Genomic DNA, 24,687 nt, shown 5'->3' on the forward strand with positions numbered 1-24,687 from the left:
CTGCTGATGGAATTATATTGTCTTACAAGCATTAGGAATGTGATGATACACATACCCAGATGCTCTGTGACAGGTGCAAACACATGATCTGTTCAGCTATAAATCTCTGATATCTATGGTCTACTGTTGTTCATCCCGTGGTCCGTTTGGGTAAACTGGCTCACACAAGGTGTTTGAACATGTCCTGCAGTCTATATCCATGATATTTTTTCATGCCTTATTCTCTTATTTGGCCCTCTGCTCTTCAGTTAATTGCCCTGACCTCCTTTTATTTTCTGTACACTGTAAATTTTCTGTGAAAAGTTTCTTTCCACTGATGATTACAATACTTATGAATATATAAACATATCATCAGAACAAGTTAGGATGCTAATATTATGGCTTAATGTGTGGGTTTGGCTATTTTACTTTGTGTGACATCATTGAGTACTTGGGAGGGGAACTTGACTTCTTACTAAGAGAAGATACAGCAGTTTTTCTAATAGCAAATACCATATTTGTAGTTTAGTCTCAAATATCATGTGAGGCAATCTCCTGTTAGCTTCTATTCACATTGTGAGATTCTGGAATATCTTTCCTGCCCCAAAGTCAACCACCGAGACTGACAGATCTGACAGTGGCTTGGCATTTATATTTTCTAATGCATAAAAAATTTGAAAGTGTTCTTTATTGAACTAATTGCATTAAAAATGTACTATACACCTTTATTACGCTACATCATCTGCCCTTCCCATCTGTCATGAATTATTGCGAATTTGAAATTCAGATTTTCTTTTACTCTCTGATAACACTGCCCCTTTATATATAAAAGTCAAGTATTAATACAGAGCTACAGTTCAAACATGAAGAGCCCAGTTAATCCAAGAGTATCAAGAAGGGCTTAGCAACCAACTGAGATGCAATTTTGCAGTCTATAACCTAGAACAAATGGATTATGCTGTTGTATTAGACTGTGAATTAAGTGCCACATCACAAAGGTTTGACATCAGACAAAAAATCCCCAGTACCTCCCCCTATGCTCAGAAAGAGCAGAACACAGGAACACCCTGATGAAAAGCAGTAAACGCCAGAGCAGTTAGGACACCATCACAGAGGAAGCCTACTGGATGATCAGTGACTGCGGGGACATGAGACAGCATGTCAGTGTCAAGGAAGTCTGCAGTGATGCTGGCATTAGAACTGTGCCCATCCTAATGTCTCCACAGTACTGATGAAGTGTTGAATTTGTTCATAAAGAACTAACCTGTACTCTGCTTCACCTTTTTTGAATTGATATTTTCGGGTATTACCCAATACAAGACAGCTTTACACTCTGCATATTGTTGAAAGCAGCACATAGATTGCACATGGGTTGGCAGTTCCTGTCATTTACATTATTGTCAGGACAATCTCATTGAATTCAATTACTCAAGCAGTGAAGTTGCTGCACTTCAGGCTAATGTTCTTCTTTTTGGCAGTAAAGCTCAAAAAAAATTCAAGAACAATTTTAAAATTAAAAAGAATGTCTTAATAATTAATATTCAAATCATAGTGTAATTTGGCACTTATAAAAGTAAGTCCCTACTCCATATAGTCCAGGCAAAAATAGCTATAATCTGGGGTAGTTCTTACCTTTTAGTCCTCAGTTCTGTGGCATGGGACTAGCAGAGTGTTAGTAAATTTGTGAAGCAGAGTTTCTTTTAGCATGAATTTGGGCTCAGATTTTTAAAACGGCTTCTAACTTTGCATTCCTTGAACAAACCAGTTTGAGACATTGAAGTAGACTCCATTTTTAAAAACGCAGATCTTGTTCAACCTACCACAAAAACCCTCGTGTTTGCTAATCATCATATTGTGCTGCACCAAGAAAATAAAATATTTTGGCAATGTTTCAAGAAATTCACTATTGACTACATGATTTTTGGTTACCTAGCTTAAAACATTTTGAAACTCATTTGCACAAATGTCGAAGACATGGTTCTGGATGAAATTGGTAGGGTCTGCTGGATACTCTATGTTTATGGAGATAATGCCCAATTGTCCTATACTGGTAGTACAAAATTGAATTATACCAGCCCCATCAGGGCTTTTTGATAACTTGCATCTGTGAAATTAAGAATGCTTAAATGTACTTTTACCTTCTTGATTTCTAATCCTCTCTAAAACTGGCTATATCCTCTTTCTGTGTGTGTGTCTGTTTCTATTTTACATATATCTAAAAATCAGTTATTCAACTGTAAGAAAATTTCAAAACTTTCCTAACCAAGTCTGGTGTGACTGCAGACAACAAGTAAAAGCTTCAATCTACATACCTCAGCTTCTCTTTCATTTTAGTCTCACACAGTCATATTCCTGGCACATTAAAACCCCCAAAAATTCAATGAGTTTATAGGAGGGATGCTCTAGAAAGGAAGCAGAATTCTGTGGTCCTGGAGTTTTCCAAACCACAGAGAGTGGAACTGGGAAAATTAGAGCAGCTGTAGTACGTGCAGTCTCAGATCTCATTGCTGAGCCCCTGCACAATGCAATTGGTGATTTGGCTTGAATGGAGAAGTACATGAAGTAAATTTGCAGGGATTTTCATTTTGGAGAAATGGTGTTCTAGGACTATAAAAAAGACTTTGAGCTGGAATTGTCTCCTTAAATTAGCTGGTCCTCTTATGTGGCTCATATAAAAATTTTACCTGATCATCAGATGGATTTCAGTTGCTCAATAAGGTTGGCTGAGTAGAACACTGGGAAGAGTACTTCCATTAGGAATCTAAAATCACCATTTAAAGCTAAAAAAACAGCTGTAGATATAGGTGAAACTCTTTTAACCAGAATAGTCTTGCTCGTGACCCTGACAACAAAAGAATAATATATTTGAACAACATAAGACCACTGTGTCACTGGATGTATAATCATAGATCTGTACCTATGCCATTACACTCTATGTGAGCAAGTATTACGGTAATTTTGGTTATCTGGTATTTCATAGCATCTTAATCTCTTTTTGTCTTCCTTTTTCTTTAGGTTTCCCAGTTCCTGAGGTGAGCTGGTATCGGGATGGCCAGGTTCTCTCTGCTGCAACTCTGCCCGGTGTGCAGATCTCGTTTAGTGATGGCCGCGCTAAACTGGTGATCCCCACCGTGACAGAAGCAAACAGTGGAAGATACACCGTACAAGCCACCAATGGATCTGGGCAAGCAACTAGTACTGCTGAGCTACTTGTCACAGGTATCAAGCAGCTACAGAAAGGCATCTCTCTCTGCTAGCGATGTGAGAAAGAGCATGATAGCAGAAGTGTCACAGATAATGAAAAAAGTTTGGATCTGAAGTACATGATCAGCAAAGAAATACTAAACCAAATTCCTTTTCATAAAGCAGTCTAGAATTCACATATATTCTCACCAGTAATTTCTAACAGCATCCTTTACACCTTAACTGTATAAAGTTTAATCTTGATCTTATAAACTCTTTATCACAATTACAAAGTTCTGCCTTAGCCCGGTGCACTTCTGCTCATGTGATCTGTCAGACTGGCTACATTCAAACAACTCATAAAAGAAAGGATAAAGTTCTGCATATGGAGCCCTTAATGATATTTAATGATACAAATGCTGTTTAATAGAATAAGTCACATAAAGGGCCTTACCCAAGAGACTGTGCTTACTACCTGTGATTATAATCAATATACCTCTAATTCTAGAAACATTTGCAATCGTGGGCATAATCAGAAATATCAGAAATTTTAAACACATGAAAAAAGTTAAAGGTGTTTGCATTTTGGCAAATCAACTCTTAAGGTTTTGAATGTTTGAGAGGCTAGTATGATCTGTCAGTAGCATGTGAAGGAGAAATAGATCTTGTGCACTTCTAGTAGTGAAAATCTCTAGTCCTTACAGATCTTTTTAACCGACATTACTGTTTTTCTATTTATTTCTTCAATAAAACTGCAGCTGGAACAGCACCACCAAACTTCTCGCAACGACTACAGAGCATGACTGCAAGGCAGGGAAGTCAAGTTCGACTTGATGTGAGAGTGACTGGAATCCCTACACCTGTGGTGAAGTTCTATCGGGATGGAGTAGAAATCCAAAGCTCCCCCGATTTTCAAATTTTACAAGAAGGAGACCTTTACAGCTTAATAATTGCAGAAGCATATCCTGAAGACTCCGGTACCTATTCAGTAAATGCCACAAATAATGTCGGACGTGCTACTTCAACAGCTGAATTGCTAATTCAAGGTAACGGAGTAGAAGTTGCAAGCCATGAAAATAAGAAAGCATTCATTGTTGTAATGGTACAATATGCACCACTTCATCAGTTATATCAATAAGTTCATTTATAACTTCTTTCTCATGAATTATTAACTTGCTGTGAAAAAGCAGTGGGTTTGGTGAAATTTGTCAAAGATTTTTGTCTGAGAATTTAAAAGGACCTTTCTCCAGAATGAGTCTTCTTTAAACTGAGGATACAGTAAACAGAAAGAAATGTGGGATACTTTCAGATGTTCTCATTTTGTTCTGTAGATTTCTCAAAGTTGTATTTGTTAGCTGGCTTTGGTAGAACACATATATTAGACTGCATAACTGTACATGGTCTGGTAAATGAGCCTGGTAAGGAAGAAGACATTTCTTAGATAGAGAATCATAGCAGTGAATCATTCTACCCAGAGCAGTCTTGCTTGGATTTCACTTCAATCAGGCTTCCAGACTGTTTAGTCATTTAAGATCCAGGACTGATTCTGAAGAATCTACAATAAATGTGTTTTGTTTCGGTTGGTTGGTTTGTTGTTTTTTTTCTAATGACATAGTAATGCAGAAATACTATTTCAACTGTTTTTGGAATTATCTGTCTATAGATACTACAGGAAAAACAGATGGTTGCTTAATTCTTTCTCTGTTGTTTATATAAATTTATATATAATTGGAATTGACCATTCATTTATTTCTGCAACTACTTGTTGTTTGTTGCCATATGCAATTCTCCTGACCATGTTTTCTCTTCAAAAAGGTGAGGAAGAAGCCGTTCCTGCTAAAAAGACAAAGACAATTGTTTCGACTGCTCAGATTTCGCAAACAAGACAAGCCAGAATTGAAAAGGTATATTTTTCAAAAACAAAGCAGGTAAGGCTAAAATGTGGATCATTACTTCTACAGTATCTCAGACTTGTTTTCTTGGTTTCATTGTAGAAGACTGAAGCCCACTTTGATGCCAGATCACTTACAAGTGTTGAAATGGTCATAGAAGGTGCGACAGCCCAACAGCTCCCACACAAAGCACCTCCACGAATGCCTCCTAGACCTACATCAAAATCACCAACCCCACCGATAATTGCTGCAAAAGCACAAATGGCACGACAGCAATCACCATCACCTGTTAGACAATCACCATCACCTGTAAGACATGTCAGAGCACCAACACCCTCACCAGTAAGGTAAACTTGTTATTTTCAAACAAGATTGCTTTTTGAATCACTTTCACATATAGCACTAATGGTGTGGAATGCGAGCATAGTATAAAATGGAAGAATGCACTGACTTAATTCTGACGGTGAGCTAAAATGTGCTACATTTGCTAGTGCTATAGAAGTGCACACCTCTTATGTAAATTTTCTATCTCATATGGAAGAAAACCCTTTAGAAAATAAACCCCATTTGATTGCTCTACATACAGCTGAAGTCGCACTCGAAGCTTAAAGTTCATGATGAAGGAGAAGAAAACAGTATAGCAGTTGGCCCTTGATTATTTTAGATGAACAGAAAAAAGAGGAATGACGCTCTGATGAGTGGCAAACGGAACGGAAGGATATGTAAAAAAAAGTGAACACATGTTCTATGTGTGTGCTAGTGATAACTGCAGAAATAGTGTTTTGAAGGTAGGCAAGGTAAACGTGGTTATGGAAAAATGAAGTTGAGCTCTGCTGTGTAAAAGGTCTTGAGAGGGAAAGTGAGTGATTTGAAGAGCAGGGTTTGTGGTCTGAGAGACCCCAGGAGGTCTGTGCTGAGAGGCAGATAAAGAGAAAATTGCTTTGGAAATCCTGCAGTTTCAGCATCCTGAAGCACCAGCGTCATGGAAGGAATGTCTCCAAGCTGAGTGCTCAGAAAAGTCCCATTTAAATTGCCAGAGGTAGGTATGCTGATAAATTTTGCCCCATTGAGAATAATTTGCAAGGACAGGAAGAAATAGATTGATAGTAACTAGCAATAACTAATTACATAGATGAATGAATAATTCAATAGTGCCATCTAGAGCTAGAGTGCATATGGAACTAGAAGTTTGTACTCCCCTGCTAGTCAAACCGTTTTTAGACATACATTAGAAAATAAATCTAAAAATATCATGCTGCTGCCCTCTACTGCTGTAATTTGTTAATGTTATCTGGGAAATATAGCATAAAAGATTCCTCTCAAACAAAATTTAAGTTAGAAAACCTATAAAAACATTTTGAAAGATGCTTTAAAATTACCCGGGATTGAATTGTTGGGAATATCAAAATTTAGAAACTAGCACTTTCCAAGTGGCTACCAATTATTGTGGCTGAGATTTGTATATTTAGGTATGGGAAAAAATATAGGCCCTAATCAGAAGCTTGCTTGGAGTCTGAACACATGAATGGATGGATGACACATGAAAATGAGATGTGGTGCAGGAATAGATACAGTTATGTTGTTGCTAGGTGGCTGCCACATGGTATTTTTACAAAAAGCAGTTACACTAATCATTTTGTCTCTCTACAGAGACCGGATCACAAATATAATATGTAATACTTACAGCCTGTAAGCCTTTTATATCAGTCCTATTAGGAGAATTAAGACAGAGCAAATGGAAACTAATGATGTATTTTCATACTTTAAATATATTTAATTATATGTGCTTGAGTGGAATGTCCTTTGACATTTGCCCTTATTTCTTTTTGGAAATCTAACTAAGCTGCTACAAAGATGTGTTACAGTTACTAGTATGACAAAAACACACATTAGGCATAAGTGTAATTTACAAGTAGAACACCTCAAAAACTTTTTAAAAATGAAACTACAAAGTACTGAAGGTACCCTAAACTGGGAGTGAATTCAAGTTCAGACTGAAGCTGTTTATATAGTTGTCGTTGTATGACACTACATTAATTATATTAATACTTTATTTTTTCATTAGGTCAGTTTCTCCTGCTGGAAGAATCTCCACCTCACCTATTAGACCAGTGAAATCTCCATCTCCAATCCGTAAAACACATGTAGTGACAACAGCTGGGGCCGAAGTCCTTCCTCCTTGGAAGCAGGAAGGATATACTGCAACCACAGAAGCCCAGATGAAGGAGACAAGAGTCTCTACAAGTGCTACACAAATAAGAACTGAAGAAAGATGGGAGGGGAGGTATGGGGTCCAAGAGCAAGTTACCATTAGTGGTGCTACTGCTGGTGAGGTTGCAGCTGGTGCTAGAGAGGTAAGGTCTGTTTTTGGAAAGAGCATTGGTTTTGCTGTATGTGTGGACTGACCACTGCTAAATAGATCTGCTAAATGGAATCTGAGAGGCTGTGTATAAAACCGTGTGTGTATCTGCTGTTGAGAGAGTTCTGCCACAAATATTTAAATGCTTCTTTGCAACATTTTGTCTCTGTACTTGTTTTGTGCTTCTTCTGAATGTATGCAAAACATGAAAAAATGTCTTTTGATGTGGCTAATATAGGTGAGAAAGGACAGTGAAAAAACAGCAGCTGTTGCTACGGTTGTTGCTGCTGTGGATCAAGCCATGGTGAGAGAACCAGCTCCCAGTGTTGTAGAGCAAACTGCTAAAAGGACAGCAATGACTGCAGTCCACGTTCAACCTGTTCGGGAGCAGGTAGAAATAGAGCACAGACATTCTATGATTTACTCTTTATCCCTTCATCCAACATGCAAACAAGGCATGATTCACTGTGAGAAATTAACAATTTATTACCTAATGCACTGCAAAAGCATGCGTACTCATATAGAGTATTTGGACTGTAAAGGAATGCTCGTGGATCACATATTCCACTGCTTTCCATCATAGCAGGTTTGAACTAATTATTCTTAAACTGTTTTTAAATTTAAGAATGCCTTCTATGAAAGTGATCCTATAATCTCCCTTGTCATTTATTCTCTAACATTACTCTTAACTGATGAAGTTTTTCCTCTAATATCTCATTTATAATTTCCCCACTAGGAATAAAATAATTCTCCCTTAGAATTTTTCTTTCACCTGCATTCCTCTTATTTTTCTTCACCTCTTCTTTTGATGCTCAATTTATTAAAATGAATTTTAAGGCTTTGGTTTTTTGTTTGTTGCTATAAAAATCAGATGAGAAAGGAGGCAACGGTAGTAGTTACCAGTGATAAAGCCACAAAACAAACATTAATATCGAGAACTAGAGAAGGAATTGTTACTTCACAAGAACAAAGGCACATCTCTCATGAAAAGGTGAATACAGATGTTACCTATGATTATCATACCTGACTTTGTTTAAAAATCTAATATCTCATCAAAAAGACAAACCTACGAACAAGAGAAATAACATACCATAATATCATTTTTACCTTTTATATATGTTCACACTTCTAGTTTACATTGCTGTCATTCTCCTCTCTCTCCTTGATGATGTCTGTCTTTCCTTTTTTATTTCACTTTTGTTATTAATATCTAAGAATGTGATAGATAAACTTGCAAAACTTTAACTTGGAAAAAAAATATCTTTTTTTTTATATATAGTATGGTGATTTACTAGATAGTATTCTTATCATTTAAAGAACTGACATGTAGGAAATGTCTTAAATTTTCCATTTCTTTTTCTGATTTTGTTTCTAAGCTCGCTGTTTGTAGCCTGCTTTGTCTGTTGGCAGCACAGTGGGTCAGAAAAAGTAGGAAAAACTCATTCTGCATGCAAATAAATTTTGAAAATACTGATAAGTGATTGGAATTCAGATTATTTTAGTTTGTGTTTTATCAGACAAATGTGATTTAATGGAAGATCAACTTTAATAGAGAAATGTTACATTTGCATTCTAGCTGAAATGCATGAGGAATAAAGTGTACCTATCTTTAAAGTACTGAGAAACAGAAATCCACCTGGGCAAAATATTACATGTTTATGTATAGGTTACAACTGAACTTGGCAAAGTAAAAGTTACCTAAAACTTGTTTTTAACATCCTACATTTTCTCAAACTGATTATGATGCAGGACAATTTTTCTCTAATCTGACTTTTTTATTACTACTTTCAGTAGCAAAGCAAGGATTTGTGGAATGTTTTATTGTTTTTTTGCTAAATGTATATAAGTTTTAGAAAAAGTCTGTTTATGTCGTTATTGTTGTTTCCAGACTAGATGATTTTGAAATCCAGAGTTTGACATTTTTCCTGCCTTTTGTTTGTATCCTCTTTTCCAAATGTATCAAAAATCACATACCTTATATTTTTAAACAATATATCATTTAAACTTCTTATTTTGTAAACATCCAGGTAAGAAAAGAACCAGAGAAAACTTCAGTACCTACGGTAATAATCGCCACAGACAAAGTCAAAGAACAAGAAAGGATATCAAGAGCTAGAGAAGAAATATCTACCAGACATGAGCAAGTGCACATTGCTCATGAAAAGGTAAATAAATGTTACAGATATTTAACTCATTCTTATACTCTAAAAGGTTTATAAAACCTTATTCTTCATCAAATGTACTATATATCTTCGCTCTGCTTCTTGATGAAGAGAAGATTACAAAATGAAAACTTTATAAAGCATGGTATTTCAAATATAGGCCCAGCATTGTAGGTCCAGTTCTACTGACTTCATAGCAGCTCTGTCTACAGAGGATGAGTGCAGCTGCCCTTCCTACAGATCCCTTGAGTATTATGGCTTTTATTGCCAGGGTACTGAGAATTTCATCTGATGCTCAGTGACCTTTGCTTTTTGTCTGGAGGTAGATTTCTGAAGATAAATTGTAAAGATTATTTCTGATGAGCTGGTATTTATGTGTGGAGTTTGATTTAATGAAGTTCATATTTGTGTGAGGACTGAATGCATCTGCTAGACCATATTGTGGAACCATTGTTTGTTGAAGTAACTGATGAAATAGTTCCATCTACTGATGGCAGTAAATATTAAGTCAGTAGTACTCATTTTTATGCAAACAGTTTCTACAAAACATAACAATTATAAATGACAATTAACTAGGAAGTGGGAAGATTCTTCTCTAATTCACACACAGATTAATGCAATATGTTAATGACCTTGCACTTCATTCAGCTAGTGTATAACATAGGCTATAATTTGGTCTGTACAAAAGAATTATTCCGTTTCTCAGGTGATGTTTTTCTCTTGTTGATATACATTCTGAAACCTTATCCCACTTTTCCAAAAACCTGTGTAATTTTGACAACAGACATAATTGATTATTATTATTTTTCTTTACCATAAAAACTAGATAAGAAAGGAAGATATGAAACCTTCTGTGCCTAAGGTAGTAATTACCACTGATAAACCTAAACCACCAGTCATAATATCAAAAAGTAAAGAAGAAATTTCTACCAAACAGGAACAAGTGAGCATAACTCATGAAAAGGTGAATAGCACTATTAGAACCATATTTGGTTTTTTATCTTCTCTTCTTTACAAACCGTATGTGCTCCTCAAAAAGTACTAACTATAAATTTCCAGCTCATTTTTTCTTGATTTTTTTCCACTTACAAACTTTTAGAACTACTGTTAATTAGACTTTATCATTCCACCTCTATCATTCTCTCTTAACTGTTTTCATTAACAGGATGCCTATAATTGTCTTCTGACTGACCTTTGAAATGAAGTGACTGACTCCTGAAATGCATTTTAACATTATTTTTTTTTTAAACCATTACTTTTATTTAAATAGATGTCAGGATGTAACAATACTTATCAGCATACATGTAATACAGAGCAGTGTGCAGTGCACAAGGTTCTAACCCCTTAATTCTCCTTCCCTGTTCCCGTTCCAAAATGCTTTCCCATTGTTCAAATATCTTTCAAGATCATATATAACTGAAACTTCTATTTCTGCTATAATAATTAGATTAAAAAGGAAGCTAAGAAAACTACTGTAGTTCCGAAAGTAATTGCCACTGATAAAACCAAAGCACCAGTCACAGTGTCCAGAACTAGAGAAGAAATTACAGCCAAGCAAGAACAAATTCATCTGGCTTATGATCAGGTGAATATAGCTGTTGCAGATGTGAAATGCACTGTTACAATTTGTTTTATCTACAGTCCTCACCTTTTAAGAGTTACTTGGGTACAATAGAATGCCTTCAAATTAATTCCCGATAATATACCAGTTAAGTGGGATGATTGTCAAGTAACAGAGTCAGTGTGTTAAGTTTCTAGTAATAAAGAGGTTTATGTCTCACCCTGTTAGGAAATGCCACTTGTAAGGCTACAGTTGGATTTCTCAGTGAAATGACTTTCAATTAGTGTTTACTTGTTCAAATTTCTGACTCTGCAATCTTTTTTCCTACAAGATGATTCCTTGCAATTTTATGGTTGTCAGATGAAACTCTCTCTCTATTAAAGTTTTAATAGTACTGTTCTTTGTACAATACAAATCTTAACACCCTTTCAAGTCTGTCCAGTTTATTACTTCTGATAATCAGACACTTGTTGACACTGCTTTGGTCCAGCAGGTCTCAAGTTGTGCCAGGGGTGGTTCAGGTTGGATATTAGGAAGAACTTCTTCGCTGTAAGACTCGTTAGGTACTGGAACGGGCTCCCCAGGGAGGTGGTGGACTCATCGTCACTGGAGGTGTTCAAAAAACGTTTAGATGTGGCACTTCGAGACATGGTTTAGTGGGTTTAGCGGGCATGGTAGCATCAGGTATACGGTTGGACTTGATAATCTTTGAGGTCTCTTCCAACCGTAATGATTCTATGATTCTATGACTCCCACAGTAGAAAAACTTTCCTATTATAATATAGCCAGGAACTCTCACATGTGGAAGAACAGCATGGTTGCCAACAGCGTCTATCTGTCTATGTTGTTAGAAACAGTATGCTACATTTATAAAAAACTTTCATAAAGTACAATTAAAAGAGCATAGCATATAAAACTCACTTAGAAGAGACAGACTGCTAAGAGGTTACAGTTACTTGTTAGATGGTGTAAATTTAGGGCCAAATTCAAGTTCGTATAAACAATGATTTTGAAATCTGCAATGATACTGAGTAAGAGGTCCCTGTTACCTAAATGCTACTTTAATAATAAAACAAAATCTCTGTAAAAAAATCACATTTTGGCCTCACTTAAGTTATTTTAGTTTAATGTGATAATGATTTTAAAATTATCTATTAGTTTTTTCCCGTCTACAAGGCATACATTTTACATGCTCTGTTGCTACATCCAGATCAGTGATGACAGTAATAATAAACACTAGTAGGAATCATCCTATTACCTACTGTTAGCTGACTGGGCAGAAATTTGGACCCTCATAACATAGAAGCTGACAGTATTTATCAGTTAGTAGAAACAAATAAAAGTCCTGCTACAAATGCATTGTTTCCAGTTTCTCAGAAATCTCAGTTTTCCTTCTTTCGTAAAATCATTTAAAATAGTTTATCACTGAATTAACAGATATGCCTGTGGTAAAAATTTTTATGGTATATTCCTTAGTAAATACATTTATACCAGATGCTAGACACATTCTTTACATTTTCAGTAGCATTTAATTTATATGGAGCTGATGAGCATATTAACTTTAAAATTGTGTGCACATTTACATACCTGCCATACTCTTCGACAAGTAGTCATAACTGTGACTATAAAGTATTAAAAGTGGGCTTGTATACAAATGTTGATATATATAAAGCACACAAGCATAGGTAGAGCTTAGAAAAAATATGTTTATATTTTCATCTACTAACTCTGAAGTGTATTTATGGGTGAACATACTTGATGTTTACATTATTAATTTTGTGTATCTATGCACTCTCTCTTTGTCTGGAATATACTTTACTGAGGATTATATTTATAAGTATTTGCCATAATTGCAAGCCTTTAATATAATGATGAATATTTGTATAAGTTCTGCCAATGTTATCTGTAGATTGAAGCAGGAAAAAGGGCTGAAGCTGTAGCTACAGTTGTTGCAGCAGTTGATCAGGCACGTGTTCGATCACCCTGGGAACCAGAACAAGCAGATGAAGCTTATGTAAAGCAGCAAACTTTGGAATATGGCTATAAAGAGCGCGCTGTAACAGATCATGTTGCCGAGGCCCCAGCAGAACGTCATGTTGTCACTAAAGAAGTTAAAACTGTCCATGTTCCTTCTGAGAAACATATCTCAGCTGCTGAAAAGAAGGAAATTCATGTATCAACAGAGGTTAGACTCAGTTTACATTGCATTCTTTTCCAAAAACTGTGTCTCAGTGAAATCTGTTTCAGTTTGGAGAACAGCATCACATTCTCAACAACTTTTTTCATTGCTTTGCATAGATAAAAAGAGCGACAGAAACTGTGACTGAGAAAACAATTCATGTTGAACACCCACGACCCCGCACAGCAAGTCCTCACTTCACAGTCTCAAAAATTGCTGTTCCTAAACCAGATCATACATATGAGGTAAGAAGTGAAAACTCTATCCAAGAAGAACAGCATGCTCATCTATAGTGACCAGTAGGTCACCCATTCCATTTGGCTTTTCCTCCAACTCCAGTATGGTGCTTTCCAAGAAGAAGAGGAGTTGTATGCTTTCTACAGTTGTTTTTGTTGGCTATTTTTACTAATAAAGAGCAGTGCTGTAAACAGACACATGAATTGTTAAAATGTGATTTGTAATTATTAGTTACTTAAGTTTAAGGATGCAGCTTCAATACTTCATATCATACAGTGAAATCGTAAACATTTGTTACACAAGTAAGATTTTTTAAAGAGCAGAAGTATCCCTCTTCAATCTTATGTGAATCATTTCACTAGTACTTTGGAAATAGTGCTTCTTTCTTCCTTGCAAATTACTACATACTAAGCTAATTTTTAAAATAGAAAAAATCCAGACTGCATAATATGACACCATCTATTTTTAATGTAATTTTTTCCATTCTTCTGTTTGACTCCTTCACATAATATTAGAAGTTCCCATTTAATTAATTTTCTCATTCAAGCATACTTTCTTCAACTGGACTTTAAAAATAAACTGATTTTTTCCTCAAACATAATTAAACACTATAAAAGCTGCCTAAAATATTTTTTGTTTCAAGATTTATTTATGTTTTCCAAAGTTATTACACCTACAATAACATTTTGAAATCACTTCAGTTATTTTAATCACAGACAGTTATGTAATTAGCAGTGTTGTTTATTGCCGTATCACACTGATTAAATGGAAAGCTAAGGCCTTAAGTGAATAAATTTAGAAGACATTTCTCACATTGCACTTAAGAGCTTCTTGACCATTGAAAGACCAAATTCTAAAGTAAAAGAAGAGGAAATATTTGAATGTTAGGCACATCAAAAATAATACAAGGATATTATATCTCCAACATTCTATTACTGCAATCTAAAACTAGAATTAATTTTTTTGTATATAGCTTTTGCAGTGTCAGCAAATAAGTAACTAAGGAAGCAACTGGTGCATACGCAATCTGTTCAAGAAACATACTGTCTCATTTGAAAACAAGAGAACAACAAAGCTATAACTCTTTGTCTTCTGTTCCCTAGGTTTCAATAGCTGGATCTGCCATGGCTACTCTGGAAAAAGAGTTATCAGCTACTTCTGCTGCGCAAAAGATCACCAAGCCCGTGAAACCACCTCAGCTAAAGCCACATGAAGTCAGAATAAGAGCAGAGCCAGTTGCCCCTCCACAGTTTCCTTTTGGAGAGGCTGCTGAGACCTATAAAAGTCGCTATGATGTTGAGACTAAAAAAGAGACAGGTGTAAGCATTAAAGATGAAGCAGTGCGGGAAGAACACTTGGTGTTGCGGAAAGAAGGTGAAGCAAAGGTATGTTATTAAGCAAATTTCCATCACTTTAACTGACTTTCATCTTAAAAACATCGCATAGTGTGACCTGTTTGCTGTTTCCTCATTGCAATTTTCCACATTTACAGCATTCTGCTGACTTTTATCACTTTGCTGTTTTACGCAAATACTTCTAAGGACCTAATATTTACCTATGACAAGCAAAGAGTTCTCTTTACCTAATTTCTTTTCTTATCTGAATTCTGCTGTTTATGTCCTTGGCTTTGTTAGGTGTGTATTAACTATGCTTTAAACAACCTAGGTGACAGAAACCGCCAGAGTTCCTGTGCCTGCAGAAATCCCTGCTACTCCACCCACCTTAGTCTCAGTAAGTAATTTGTATGTAGATTACATGATTTACACTATGTTTTCACCTGTTTTGTATTCTAACTTTTACCTTTGAAAACCTGACCATGAAAATTTGGCTTTATTTAATCTTTTTAACTCTGTATTAGACTTACTCAGACATGCAATTTCTCTCTGATACAAACTATTCTCAATGTCTGTTATGGGGGTGATGCTTCACAATTACATCACGTAGTAAGTTGACCTTTGCTGCAGTGAAACAATTTCTCACCATGATCTGCATAAACACCAACCTATCTTTTCATTTTCTTGTTAATAACAGTAATGTTCAGAGATCCTATATTCAGTTTCAAATACTTCCCTTCGGAAAATGCATCTTTTTTCCTGGATACACTGCTGAGCAGAATGCTATTTTGAAGTAGACATTAAATTTTCCACTCAAATAGGTTTTAGTTATTTAAATGTCTGTTTAGTAGTGAAAATACATACTGATTGTGATACTTATTTTTTGTCATTCAGGGCCTCAAAAATAAGACTGTGACTGAAGGTGAGTCTGTCACTCTGGAATGCTACATCTCCGGTCATCCTCAGCCTACTGTAACATGGTACAGGGAAGACTACAAGATTGAGAGCTCAATGGACTTCCAGATCACTTTCAAAGCAGGGCTTGCTCGCCTTGTGATTCGTGAAGCCTTTGCAGAAGACAGTGGAAGATTTACCTGCACTGCTACCAATAAGGCCGGGAGTGTCAGCACATCTTGCCACTTATATGTGAAAGGTAAGTATATTTATAGCATCATAGAATCATAGAATTGTTTAGGTTGGAAAAGACCTTTAAGATCATCAAGTCCAACCATTAACCTAACACTGCCAAGTCCACCACTAAACCATGTCCCTAAGTGCCACAACTCCACGTCTTTTAAATACCTCCAGGGATGGTGGCTCAGCCACTTCCCTTGGCAGCCTGTTCCAATGCTTGACAACCCTTTCAGTGAAGAAATTTTTCCTAACATCCAATCTAAATCTCCCCGGCACAACTTGAGCCCATTTCCTCTTGTCACTGTAGGATGATTATAATGTTGTTAACTGCATATTACTTGTAACGTAAATTAGACATTTTGTCAACTCCCAAGTAGAACATATGCCTTGAATTGTATTCCAGGGCTCTTAGGTAACAGGGCTGTAAGAATATGAGGAAAAGGCCAATGACAGCCTGATGGGGACTCTTAACTTGCTTCCTCAGTGGAAATACCTGTCCCTCTGAGCCAACTAACTACTTAACCTTCTCTCCCTTCGTGTCAACTAAACTTACTGCTTAAGCATTACGAAAATATTTTAAAATCCACTATATCATACTTACCTTGCAGTTGCAGAAGAAATTGAGACTCGAGAAACCATTTCTGAGAAGGCTGTTACAGAAGAGAAACGGTAAAGTTACTTTCCTAAACAGACTGCTTCTACTGTGGTCATTAGTTTCTTGCACTCTGTTTGTGAGAGCTTCAGTCATCAGCTCACTTATCTGTACTGGAATCTTATTTCAGCTATGTGGAGACAAAGGACATTGTAATGGAAGATGTCTCTGCTGCAGCAGAGGAAGTATCGGGAGAACCCATACCTCCTTTCTTCATAAGAAAACCCGTAGTACACAAATTAATTGAAGGTGGGAGCATTATTTTTGAATGCCAAGTAGGGGGCAACCCAAAGCCACATGTCTACTGGAAAAAAGGTGGAGTTCCTCTAACGACTGGCTACAGGTACTTTGAATACAGTGCACAAAAACTATCTAAACATAATCTCAAAGAATATTTAATTGACAGTACCATAATTTTGATTCCCTTACTGATTCTGAGTCAAATAACATAACTGATTTCTATGAAACTGTTTCAAATGGAAAAATCATAGGATCATGATTTAATGTGAGACTTTAGAAGGCTGTTAAGTTTTAAAATATAAATAATAAAAGGATCATAAAAAGAGAAATGCTACATATCCTTAAAAACAAATCAGGGAGAAATTTTGCATTTGTTTTATTCTGTTTGTGCAATGTTTGCATTCTGTCTATGCAAATGTTGTCTATAGAAAGCAACACACTTTCTAGCAGAGAAAAAAAATACATTTGTAGCATTCTTGAAATATATCATGGTATAACGACCCATATTAGGACAAACTATGTGCACACAGCATATACCATTCTACTGATAACTGGATCTCTGATATTTCAGTGCTGCTGTTTGCATCCCATTTATTTTATTGACAACAGAAAGAAAGTAGACCTGTACTCTAGTTTCAGCATGATTACTTTTCCTGTGCTGTTCTGCAGATTCATTGAGTGAGAATTGCCTGTGAAAGTTTCTCTTTTTTTTTTTTTTTTTCTTGTACAGGTTAGGAGTGATTATGTATAATTAATTGTATAACTAAAAGGAAATTCACTAAAAAGTCTATTCATTGGATTTATAAAGAGCTTGTACTTTTATGTTTTCTATAGATACAAAGTGAGTTACAAAAGAGAAACCGGGGAATGCAAACTTGAAATTTCCATGACTTTTGCCGATGATGCCGGAGAATACACTATTGTTGTTCGTAATAAACATGGAGAAGCTTCTGCAACGGTCTCCTTACTAGAAGAAGGTACATTGTAGATTAAAAAAATGGGAAAAATATTTCTTAAAATTAACTTTAACATGGGAATAATATTTTAAGTTGAGCTACAAATTCTTTGCAGCTTAGTTTAGTCAATTCAAGAAAAATAAAGGGAGATCTGGTGACTCTGTTTCTCCAAGACAGAGTATTTGACGTCAGGTTATTGAAGGACTTATTTTCTTTACTATAATGTGTAGCTATAGGAACCTTCCTCTGTTGATGTCCATGACAGTCTACATAACATAAGACATTCAGAGAGTGATGTGGGGAAAGGAAGTTAATCAAGTAATAGTTTGTTTTATTACAGGTAAAGAAGCTACCTTAATTTTTTTTTCAATTGCCCTTGTAAAAATGCATGACAGTTTGCGGGAGACAGAGCCGCTGTGAAGAAATTGTAAAATAATCTCTACAGGTGCTCCCGCTTTGAGACCTAGAACACCTAAAAAGTATAGTAAAATTTTTACCTCTTTATAAAGCTCATCTGAGGACATCAGTCTTTGCATTTTATTGCTGTTTGTATTTTATTGGCTAAACAGACAGAAACTCTGCTTGAATCACCAAAAACAGTAAAATAAGTTTGCAGTTGTTTTCTCTATTCAATCCAGTGAAAACCACAAAAACTTATGAAAATTAACATGTTCTTAATTCTTAGCTGATTATGAAGCCTACATAAAATCGCAACAAGAAATGATGTACCAAACTCAGGTGACTGCATATGTACAGGAACCTAAAGTGGCTGAGGTAGCCCCAGCTATTTCATATGGTGACTTTGAAAAAGAATATGAAAAAGAACAAGCCTTAATTAGGAAGAAAATGGCAAAAGATACAGTGATGGTCAGAACTTTTGTAGAAGATGAGGTATGTCTGCAACTCCATACTCATTTTCTACACTGATATTTTACCAGTACAAATCACTACTTTACAAGGTCATTATCTGACACACAGATTTAATCGTCTTGATTTTCTGTATAGGAATTCCACATTTCTTCTTTTGAAGAAAGACTTATCAAGGAAATTGAACTCAGAATTATTAAGACCACCTTAGATGAACTTCTTGAAGAAGATGGAGAGGAGATGATGGTGGATATTTCTGAATCTGAAGCTATAGAAGCAGGATTTGATTTAAGATTAAAGAATTACAGGATCTTTGAAGGGACAGGAGTTACTTTCCATTGCAAGACAACTGGATATCCATTGCCAAAGGTACTCCAAAGCTGTATGACACTAATCTGTTTAAAAAAATCATCTGGTGCTCTACTTGAAAAATCCCTTAACATCTCATTGTAAGCCATTCCACATTGTGCATAGAAAACAGCAAATCTCAAAGGAAATCCAGTCTTTTGTTTTGATATCAAGCTGAATTTTCCTTTTATCCCTTAATGGAATAGTGCTAGGTTGGTTAGCCAGTTCAGAGGTAGGTTAGGTTTACCAGTTAAGTAGGTCTTGGTTCTGAGTATCTCCGAGTTAGCCCACACAAATGGGGAACACAGTAGCAAGTGCAGCCTGGGTCACTTTGGTCTGCATCAAAATGGTCTTTATATCTGTTTCTAGCTCCAAAACTTGTGTTTCAGGATACTGTGAAAACATGTTACTTTAGTCTTACTTATTTATAAAGTAAAAATGTTAATGTTAACACATACCATGGGTTGTGACAATGCATCAGCTAAAAAATAGGAAGCTGTAATAGGTTGTATGCATGGGTCATTACTGGATCTTTGTCTTTAGGAGAGCTCACATAGCATTCCACTTTCTTTCCATGCAGATTGCATGGTACAAAGATGGTAAGCGTATAAGGCATGGAGAGCGCTACCACATGGAATTTCTGCAAGATGGCAGTGCCAGTCTGCGTTTGCCTGTTGTTTTACCTGAAGATGAAGGAATTTATACTGTCTTTGCTAGCAACATGAAAGGAAATGCCATTTGCTCAGCAAAACTCTACGTTGAGCCAGTTGCACCCACAGCAACTCCAGGTTATATGCCAGGACCAGAAGTTATGAGAAGATACAGGTAGGTACACAGTAGTATACACATTTCATGAGACTTCAGTCTGCTGTGATAGTTCAAAAACTCATTATACAGCAGCTAAACAGCTTAAGTTATTGGAGTTTGCCTACCTCTAGAGAAGTTCTAAATGCTGTTTTCAGTGATCGGCTTATATTGATTTATGTATCAACTCTTTGTCTGATTTGCCTTCTTAATTAGCAATGCAGTTCCTGGAGTATCATCATTCACATGCATATCCAGTCATGGTATCAGATTTGCAATATCAGTAACCATATTTATTTCTTGAAGTACTCATGTTTTGGAAAAAATTTCTTGTGCACTTGGAGTTTTAGTACTGTGTGCAGCTTTTATTTCCCACCCTTGAAATAGCTATATTTCTGTGACAGAAAAAATCAAGCATTACCATGTACTCTGTTCTGTCTCCATATATATACACACACACACAAACATACACAGGATTACATCCATATCTCTACAGTGTCCAAAACCCTAAAATTTCCCTGGCTGTGGTGTATCCTAGTACTATTCAGCTATACAAATTGCTGTCAAAAACCTAAAGAAAATTTTGTCACAAACCAAATAAAAATTTTGTCACAATTTCTTACATAGATAAATTGGTTAACCTCTTGAAAATAAATTATGCCAAAGGTAAAAGTTGAACTCTGTTTATCATGTCAGCCCACTGCTATATGATGTTTTCATACACATCTGTCTTGTCTTTTCCTTCCAGGTCTATTTCTCCACGCTCTCCAAGTCGGTCTCCTGCCCGCAGTTCTCCTTCTCGTTCTCCTGCCCGCAGACTAGAAGAGACTGATGAAGGACAACTAGAGAGACTATATAAGCCAGTTTTTGTGCTGAAACCTACGTCATTTAAGTGTTCACAGGGGCAGACAGCAAGATTTGACTTAAAAGTTGTTGGCAGACCTATGCCAGAGACATATTGGTTCCATAATGGTACATCAGCCTCATTTTCATCAACAAATAATCTTAAAAAACAATCTTATGTCACACCTTGTTGAGATATTCTTTTGAGTGCAACTTTTTTTCCATGTGTATCTGCAGGTCAACAAGTGGTTAATGACTACACACATAAAATAGTGATTAAAGAAGATGGGACCCAGTCATTGATCATTGTTCCTGCTATGCCTGATGACTCTGGGGAATGGGCTGTAATTGCTCAGAATAGAGCAGGCAAAGCTTCAGTCTCAATGACGCTGACTGTGGAAGGTACATACTGTGCATGCTATTTTCAGGAGGTCGAGGAGTGTTTCTTATTAAAAAACATGGTTATGTCATTTTCTCTTGTAATAAATTACCCTTGCTCTTTCAGCTAAGGAAGATCTAGTCAGACCACACTTTGTGGAAAGGCTGAAGAATGTTAGCGTAAAGGAGGGCTCTAGACTGGAGATGGCAGTGAAAGCTACTGGTAACCCTAATCCTGACATTGTATGGCTGAAGAACAGTGACATTATAGTACCTCATAAATACCCCAAAATAAAGTAAGCATTTTTATTTTTTTTAAATAGTAAAGGGATTAATAATCACCATCCTGCAAAGTGCCTCCTACAGTGTGCTGAATACCCTTGCTTCCATAGAAGGGATTCACTAAGGGCTTAGTGCAAAGGCTACTGAAGCTACTAAAGCTTTTGCATTGCAGCAAAGCTAAAAGATATAAAATATCTTGTAGGACTCACTCCATTTTTTCTAGCTTGTGTATTTTGTATTCTGCAAAGTCAATGCTTTAACAACAGAGATTTAGGGAACCTTTATCTGTCTCTGATTTTGAACCCCTCTGCAGGCAAAACTGCCATTGAATTCAAAACTGGGTTTTATTATCCTTATCTGTTTGATTCTTAGGCACTACACTCATAAACATGAATAAACATAAATAACATGTGTAATTCCTCCAGAAATTTGCTTTTGGACACTTTGACTTAATTTTGCAGAAGGGCAAAAATGAATGACAAAGAAGTGCGAAAAAGTTAAAAGAAATTGTTTTAATATTTCAGGATTGAGGGAACCAAAGGGGCAGCTGCCCTTAAAATTGAATCTACTGCCAGGCAAGATGCTGCATGGTATACTGCTACTGCTATCAACAAAGCTGGGCGGGACACTACTCGGTGCAAAGTAAATGTTGAAGTTGAACATGCAGAACCTGAACCAGAAAGGAGATTAATAATTCCAAAAGGAATTTACAAAGCCAAGGAGATTGCAGCACCAGAGTTGGAGCCCCTCCATTTGCGTTATGGTCAAGAGCAATGGGAGGAAGGAGATCTCTATGACAAAGAAAAGCAACAAAAGCCATTTTTTAAGAAGAAGCTTACATCTTTGAGGCTCAAACAATTTGGACCAGCACACTTTGAGTGCAGGCTTACACCAATTGGTGACCCAACCATGGTGGTGGAGTGGTTGCATGATGGCAAACCCTTGGAAGCAGCGAACAGACTCCGCATGATCAATGAGTTTGGGTACTGTAGCCTGGACTATGGAGTAGCCTATTCCAGAGACAGCGGAGTGATCACTTGCAGGGCAACTAACAAATATGGCACAGACCATACATCTGCTACTCTGATTGTGAAGGATGAGAAAAGTCTCGTGGAAGAATCTCAGTTGCCAGAAGGCAGAAGGGGACTGCAGCGAATTGAAGAGTTAGAAAGAATGGCCCATGAGGGTGCTCTTCCTGCAGTTGCAGTGGACCAAAAGGAAAAACAAAAACCAGAAATTGTTTTGGTTCCTGAACCTGCAAGAGTCCTGGAAGGTGAAACAGCACGATTCCGCTGCCGTGTGACTGGCTATCCTTTGCCCAAGGTCAACTGGTACCTCAACGGACAGCTCATCCGTAAGAGCAAAAGGTTTAGACTCCGTTATGATGGAATCTACTACCTGGATATTGTGGACTGCAAATCGTATGACACAGGAGAGGTGAAAGTCACTGCAGAGAATCCAGAAGGGTTTATTGAACATAAGGTGAGACTTGAGATCCAGCAGAGGGAAGACTTCAGATCTGTTCTTCGTCGTGCTCCTGAACCCAAACATGAGCCTGTAGTGACAGAGCCTGGGAAACTTCTCTTTGAGGTACAGAAGGTAGACAAACCTGCAGAGGCAAAAACCAAAGAAGTGGTGAAACTGAAAAGGGCTGAAAGAATCACTCATGAGAAGCTTTCAGAGGAATCTGAAGAGCTGCGTAGTAAATTCAAGCGTAGGACCGAAGAGGGCTATTATGAAGCCATCACTGCTGTGGAACTTAAGTCTCGCAAAAAAGATGAATCATATGAAGAAATGTTAAAAAAGACAAAAGAAGAACTTCTTCACTGGACCAAAGAGATCCCAGAGGAAGAGAAGAAAGCACTTCCTCCTGAAGGCAAAATCACCATTCCAACATTCAAACCAGAGAAGGTTGAGCTTAGTCCAAGCATGGAGGCTCCCAAGATATTTGAAAGAATTCAAAGCCAGACTGTAGCCCAGGGGACAGACGCACACTTCCGTGTGAGAGTGGTGGGAAAACCAGATCCTGAGTGCCAATGGTTCAAAAATGGTGTGCAGATTGAAAGGACTGATCGCGTGTATTGGTACTGGCCTGAAGATAATGTTTGCGAATTAGTCATCAGAGATGTGACTTCTGATGATTCGGCCAGTATCATGGTGAAAGCAGTCAATATAGCTGGTGAAACTTCTAGCCATGCTTTCCTGTTAGTACAAGGTAATTCAAATACTCTTACTTTTATCCTACTGCTTATCATACCATCTAAGTCTATATGGTCAGTGCACTGTTGATTCATTGCATATTGTTTTGCAGCCAAGCAGTTAATCAGTTTCACCCAGAAATTACAAGATATTGTTGCTAAAGAGAGAGACTCCATGGCGACGTTTGAATGTGAGACATCAGAACCCTTCGTCAAAGTGAAATGGTTTAAGGATGGAATTGAGATTCATTCTGGAGACAAATACAGGATGCACTCAGACAGAAAGGCTCACTTTCTTTCTGTACTAGCAATTGAAATGTCTGATGCTGATGACTACAGCTGTGCACTAGTAGACAATGAATCCATAAAAACTACTGCAAAGCTTACTGTTGAAGGTAGGAAGCACACACCTCACTACCACACAGTACTGTTAAAGTGAAATCAGCTTCAGGAAGAAACAAAACTATTTAAACTGATGTCTAACACACTAAGAAATGTTCAAGCTGCTTTCATATTCTTGGAATCCAGTATGAAAGTTTGGAGATATATTTATGTAAAATGGTTACACTGTGTGTATATATATATATATATATAAAAATTTCCTTACACTTATTTAATAACCAATGTTTTCATCAAGGGTATCTAAGCAAGCTTACTCATGAATGTAATTATTTTTGCCTGTAGGTGCTGTGGTTGAGTTTATTAAAGAACTTGAGGATGTTGAAGTACCAGAATCCTTCTCAGGTGAACTTGAATGCGAGGTTTCCCCAGAAGATGTGGAGGGGAAATGGTATCATGGCGATGTTGAACTCACTTCTAATCATAAATATGTGATTGCATCCCGCCGTGGTCGCCAAATCCTCACTATTAAAGATGTTAATAAAGATGATCAAGGAGAGTATAGCTTTGTTGTTGATGGAAAAAGGACTCACTGCAAACTGAAGATGAAGCGTAAGCATTTCTGATACTTATACTGTCTACATATTATAAATTTTCTATATTATAGCATATATTATAGCTATATCACTATATCCCATACTGCCTTATATTCAATATTCTGCTTATCTGTTACAAGAATTAATTAACTTAATTTCATTCC

General features: G+C 36.7%; 1 protein-coding gene across 1 annotated transcript in view; it reads left to right on the top strand.

The window, feature by feature from the left end:
- Positions 1–24,687, top strand: part of LOC104161377 (titin-like) — a gene marked incomplete at its 3' end in the record, with an annotated part of 82,597 nt that overhangs the window by 968 nt on the left and 56,942 nt on the right. Inside the window, exons 2-28 of the mRNA XM_009699791.1 lie at positions 2,995–3,198; positions 3,921–4,208; positions 4,978–5,066; positions 5,157–5,401; positions 7,120–7,408; positions 7,652–7,804; positions 8,285–8,404; positions 9,441–9,578; positions 10,402–10,539; positions 11,023–11,160; positions 13,046–13,321; positions 13,435–13,560; positions 14,656–14,937; positions 15,218–15,283; positions 15,781–16,039; positions 16,629–16,689; positions 16,803–17,015; positions 17,747–17,889; positions 18,554–18,759; positions 18,874–19,104; positions 19,664–19,908; positions 20,636–20,859; positions 20,968–21,132; positions 21,236–21,404; positions 21,915–23,605; positions 23,702–23,983; positions 24,273–24,539. Of these exons, the coding sequence (XP_009698093.1) occupies positions 2,995–3,198; positions 3,921–4,208; positions 4,978–5,066; positions 5,157–5,401; positions 7,120–7,408; positions 7,652–7,804; positions 8,285–8,404; positions 9,441–9,578; positions 10,402–10,539; positions 11,023–11,160; positions 13,046–13,321; positions 13,435–13,560; positions 14,656–14,937; positions 15,218–15,283; positions 15,781–16,039; positions 16,629–16,689; positions 16,803–17,015; positions 17,747–17,889; positions 18,554–18,759; positions 18,874–19,104; positions 19,664–19,908; positions 20,636–20,859; positions 20,968–21,132; positions 21,236–21,404; positions 21,915–23,605; positions 23,702–23,983; positions 24,273–24,539 (6,708 nt within the window). The remainder of the gene's footprint in view (positions 1–2,994; positions 3,199–3,920; positions 4,209–4,977; positions 5,067–5,156; positions 5,402–7,119; positions 7,409–7,651; positions 7,805–8,284; positions 8,405–9,440; positions 9,579–10,401; positions 10,540–11,022; positions 11,161–13,045; positions 13,322–13,434; positions 13,561–14,655; positions 14,938–15,217; positions 15,284–15,780; positions 16,040–16,628; positions 16,690–16,802; positions 17,016–17,746; positions 17,890–18,553; positions 18,760–18,873; positions 19,105–19,663; positions 19,909–20,635; positions 20,860–20,967; positions 21,133–21,235; positions 21,405–21,914; positions 23,606–23,701; positions 23,984–24,272; positions 24,540–24,687) is intronic.

This window comes from Cariama cristata, unplaced genomic scaffold (assembly GCF_000690535.1).
Source record: "Cariama cristata isolate BGI_N322 unplaced genomic scaffold, ASM69053v1 scaffold40474, whole genome shotgun sequence".
NCBI lineage: Eukaryota > Metazoa > Chordata > Aves > Cariamiformes > Cariamidae > Cariama > Cariama cristata.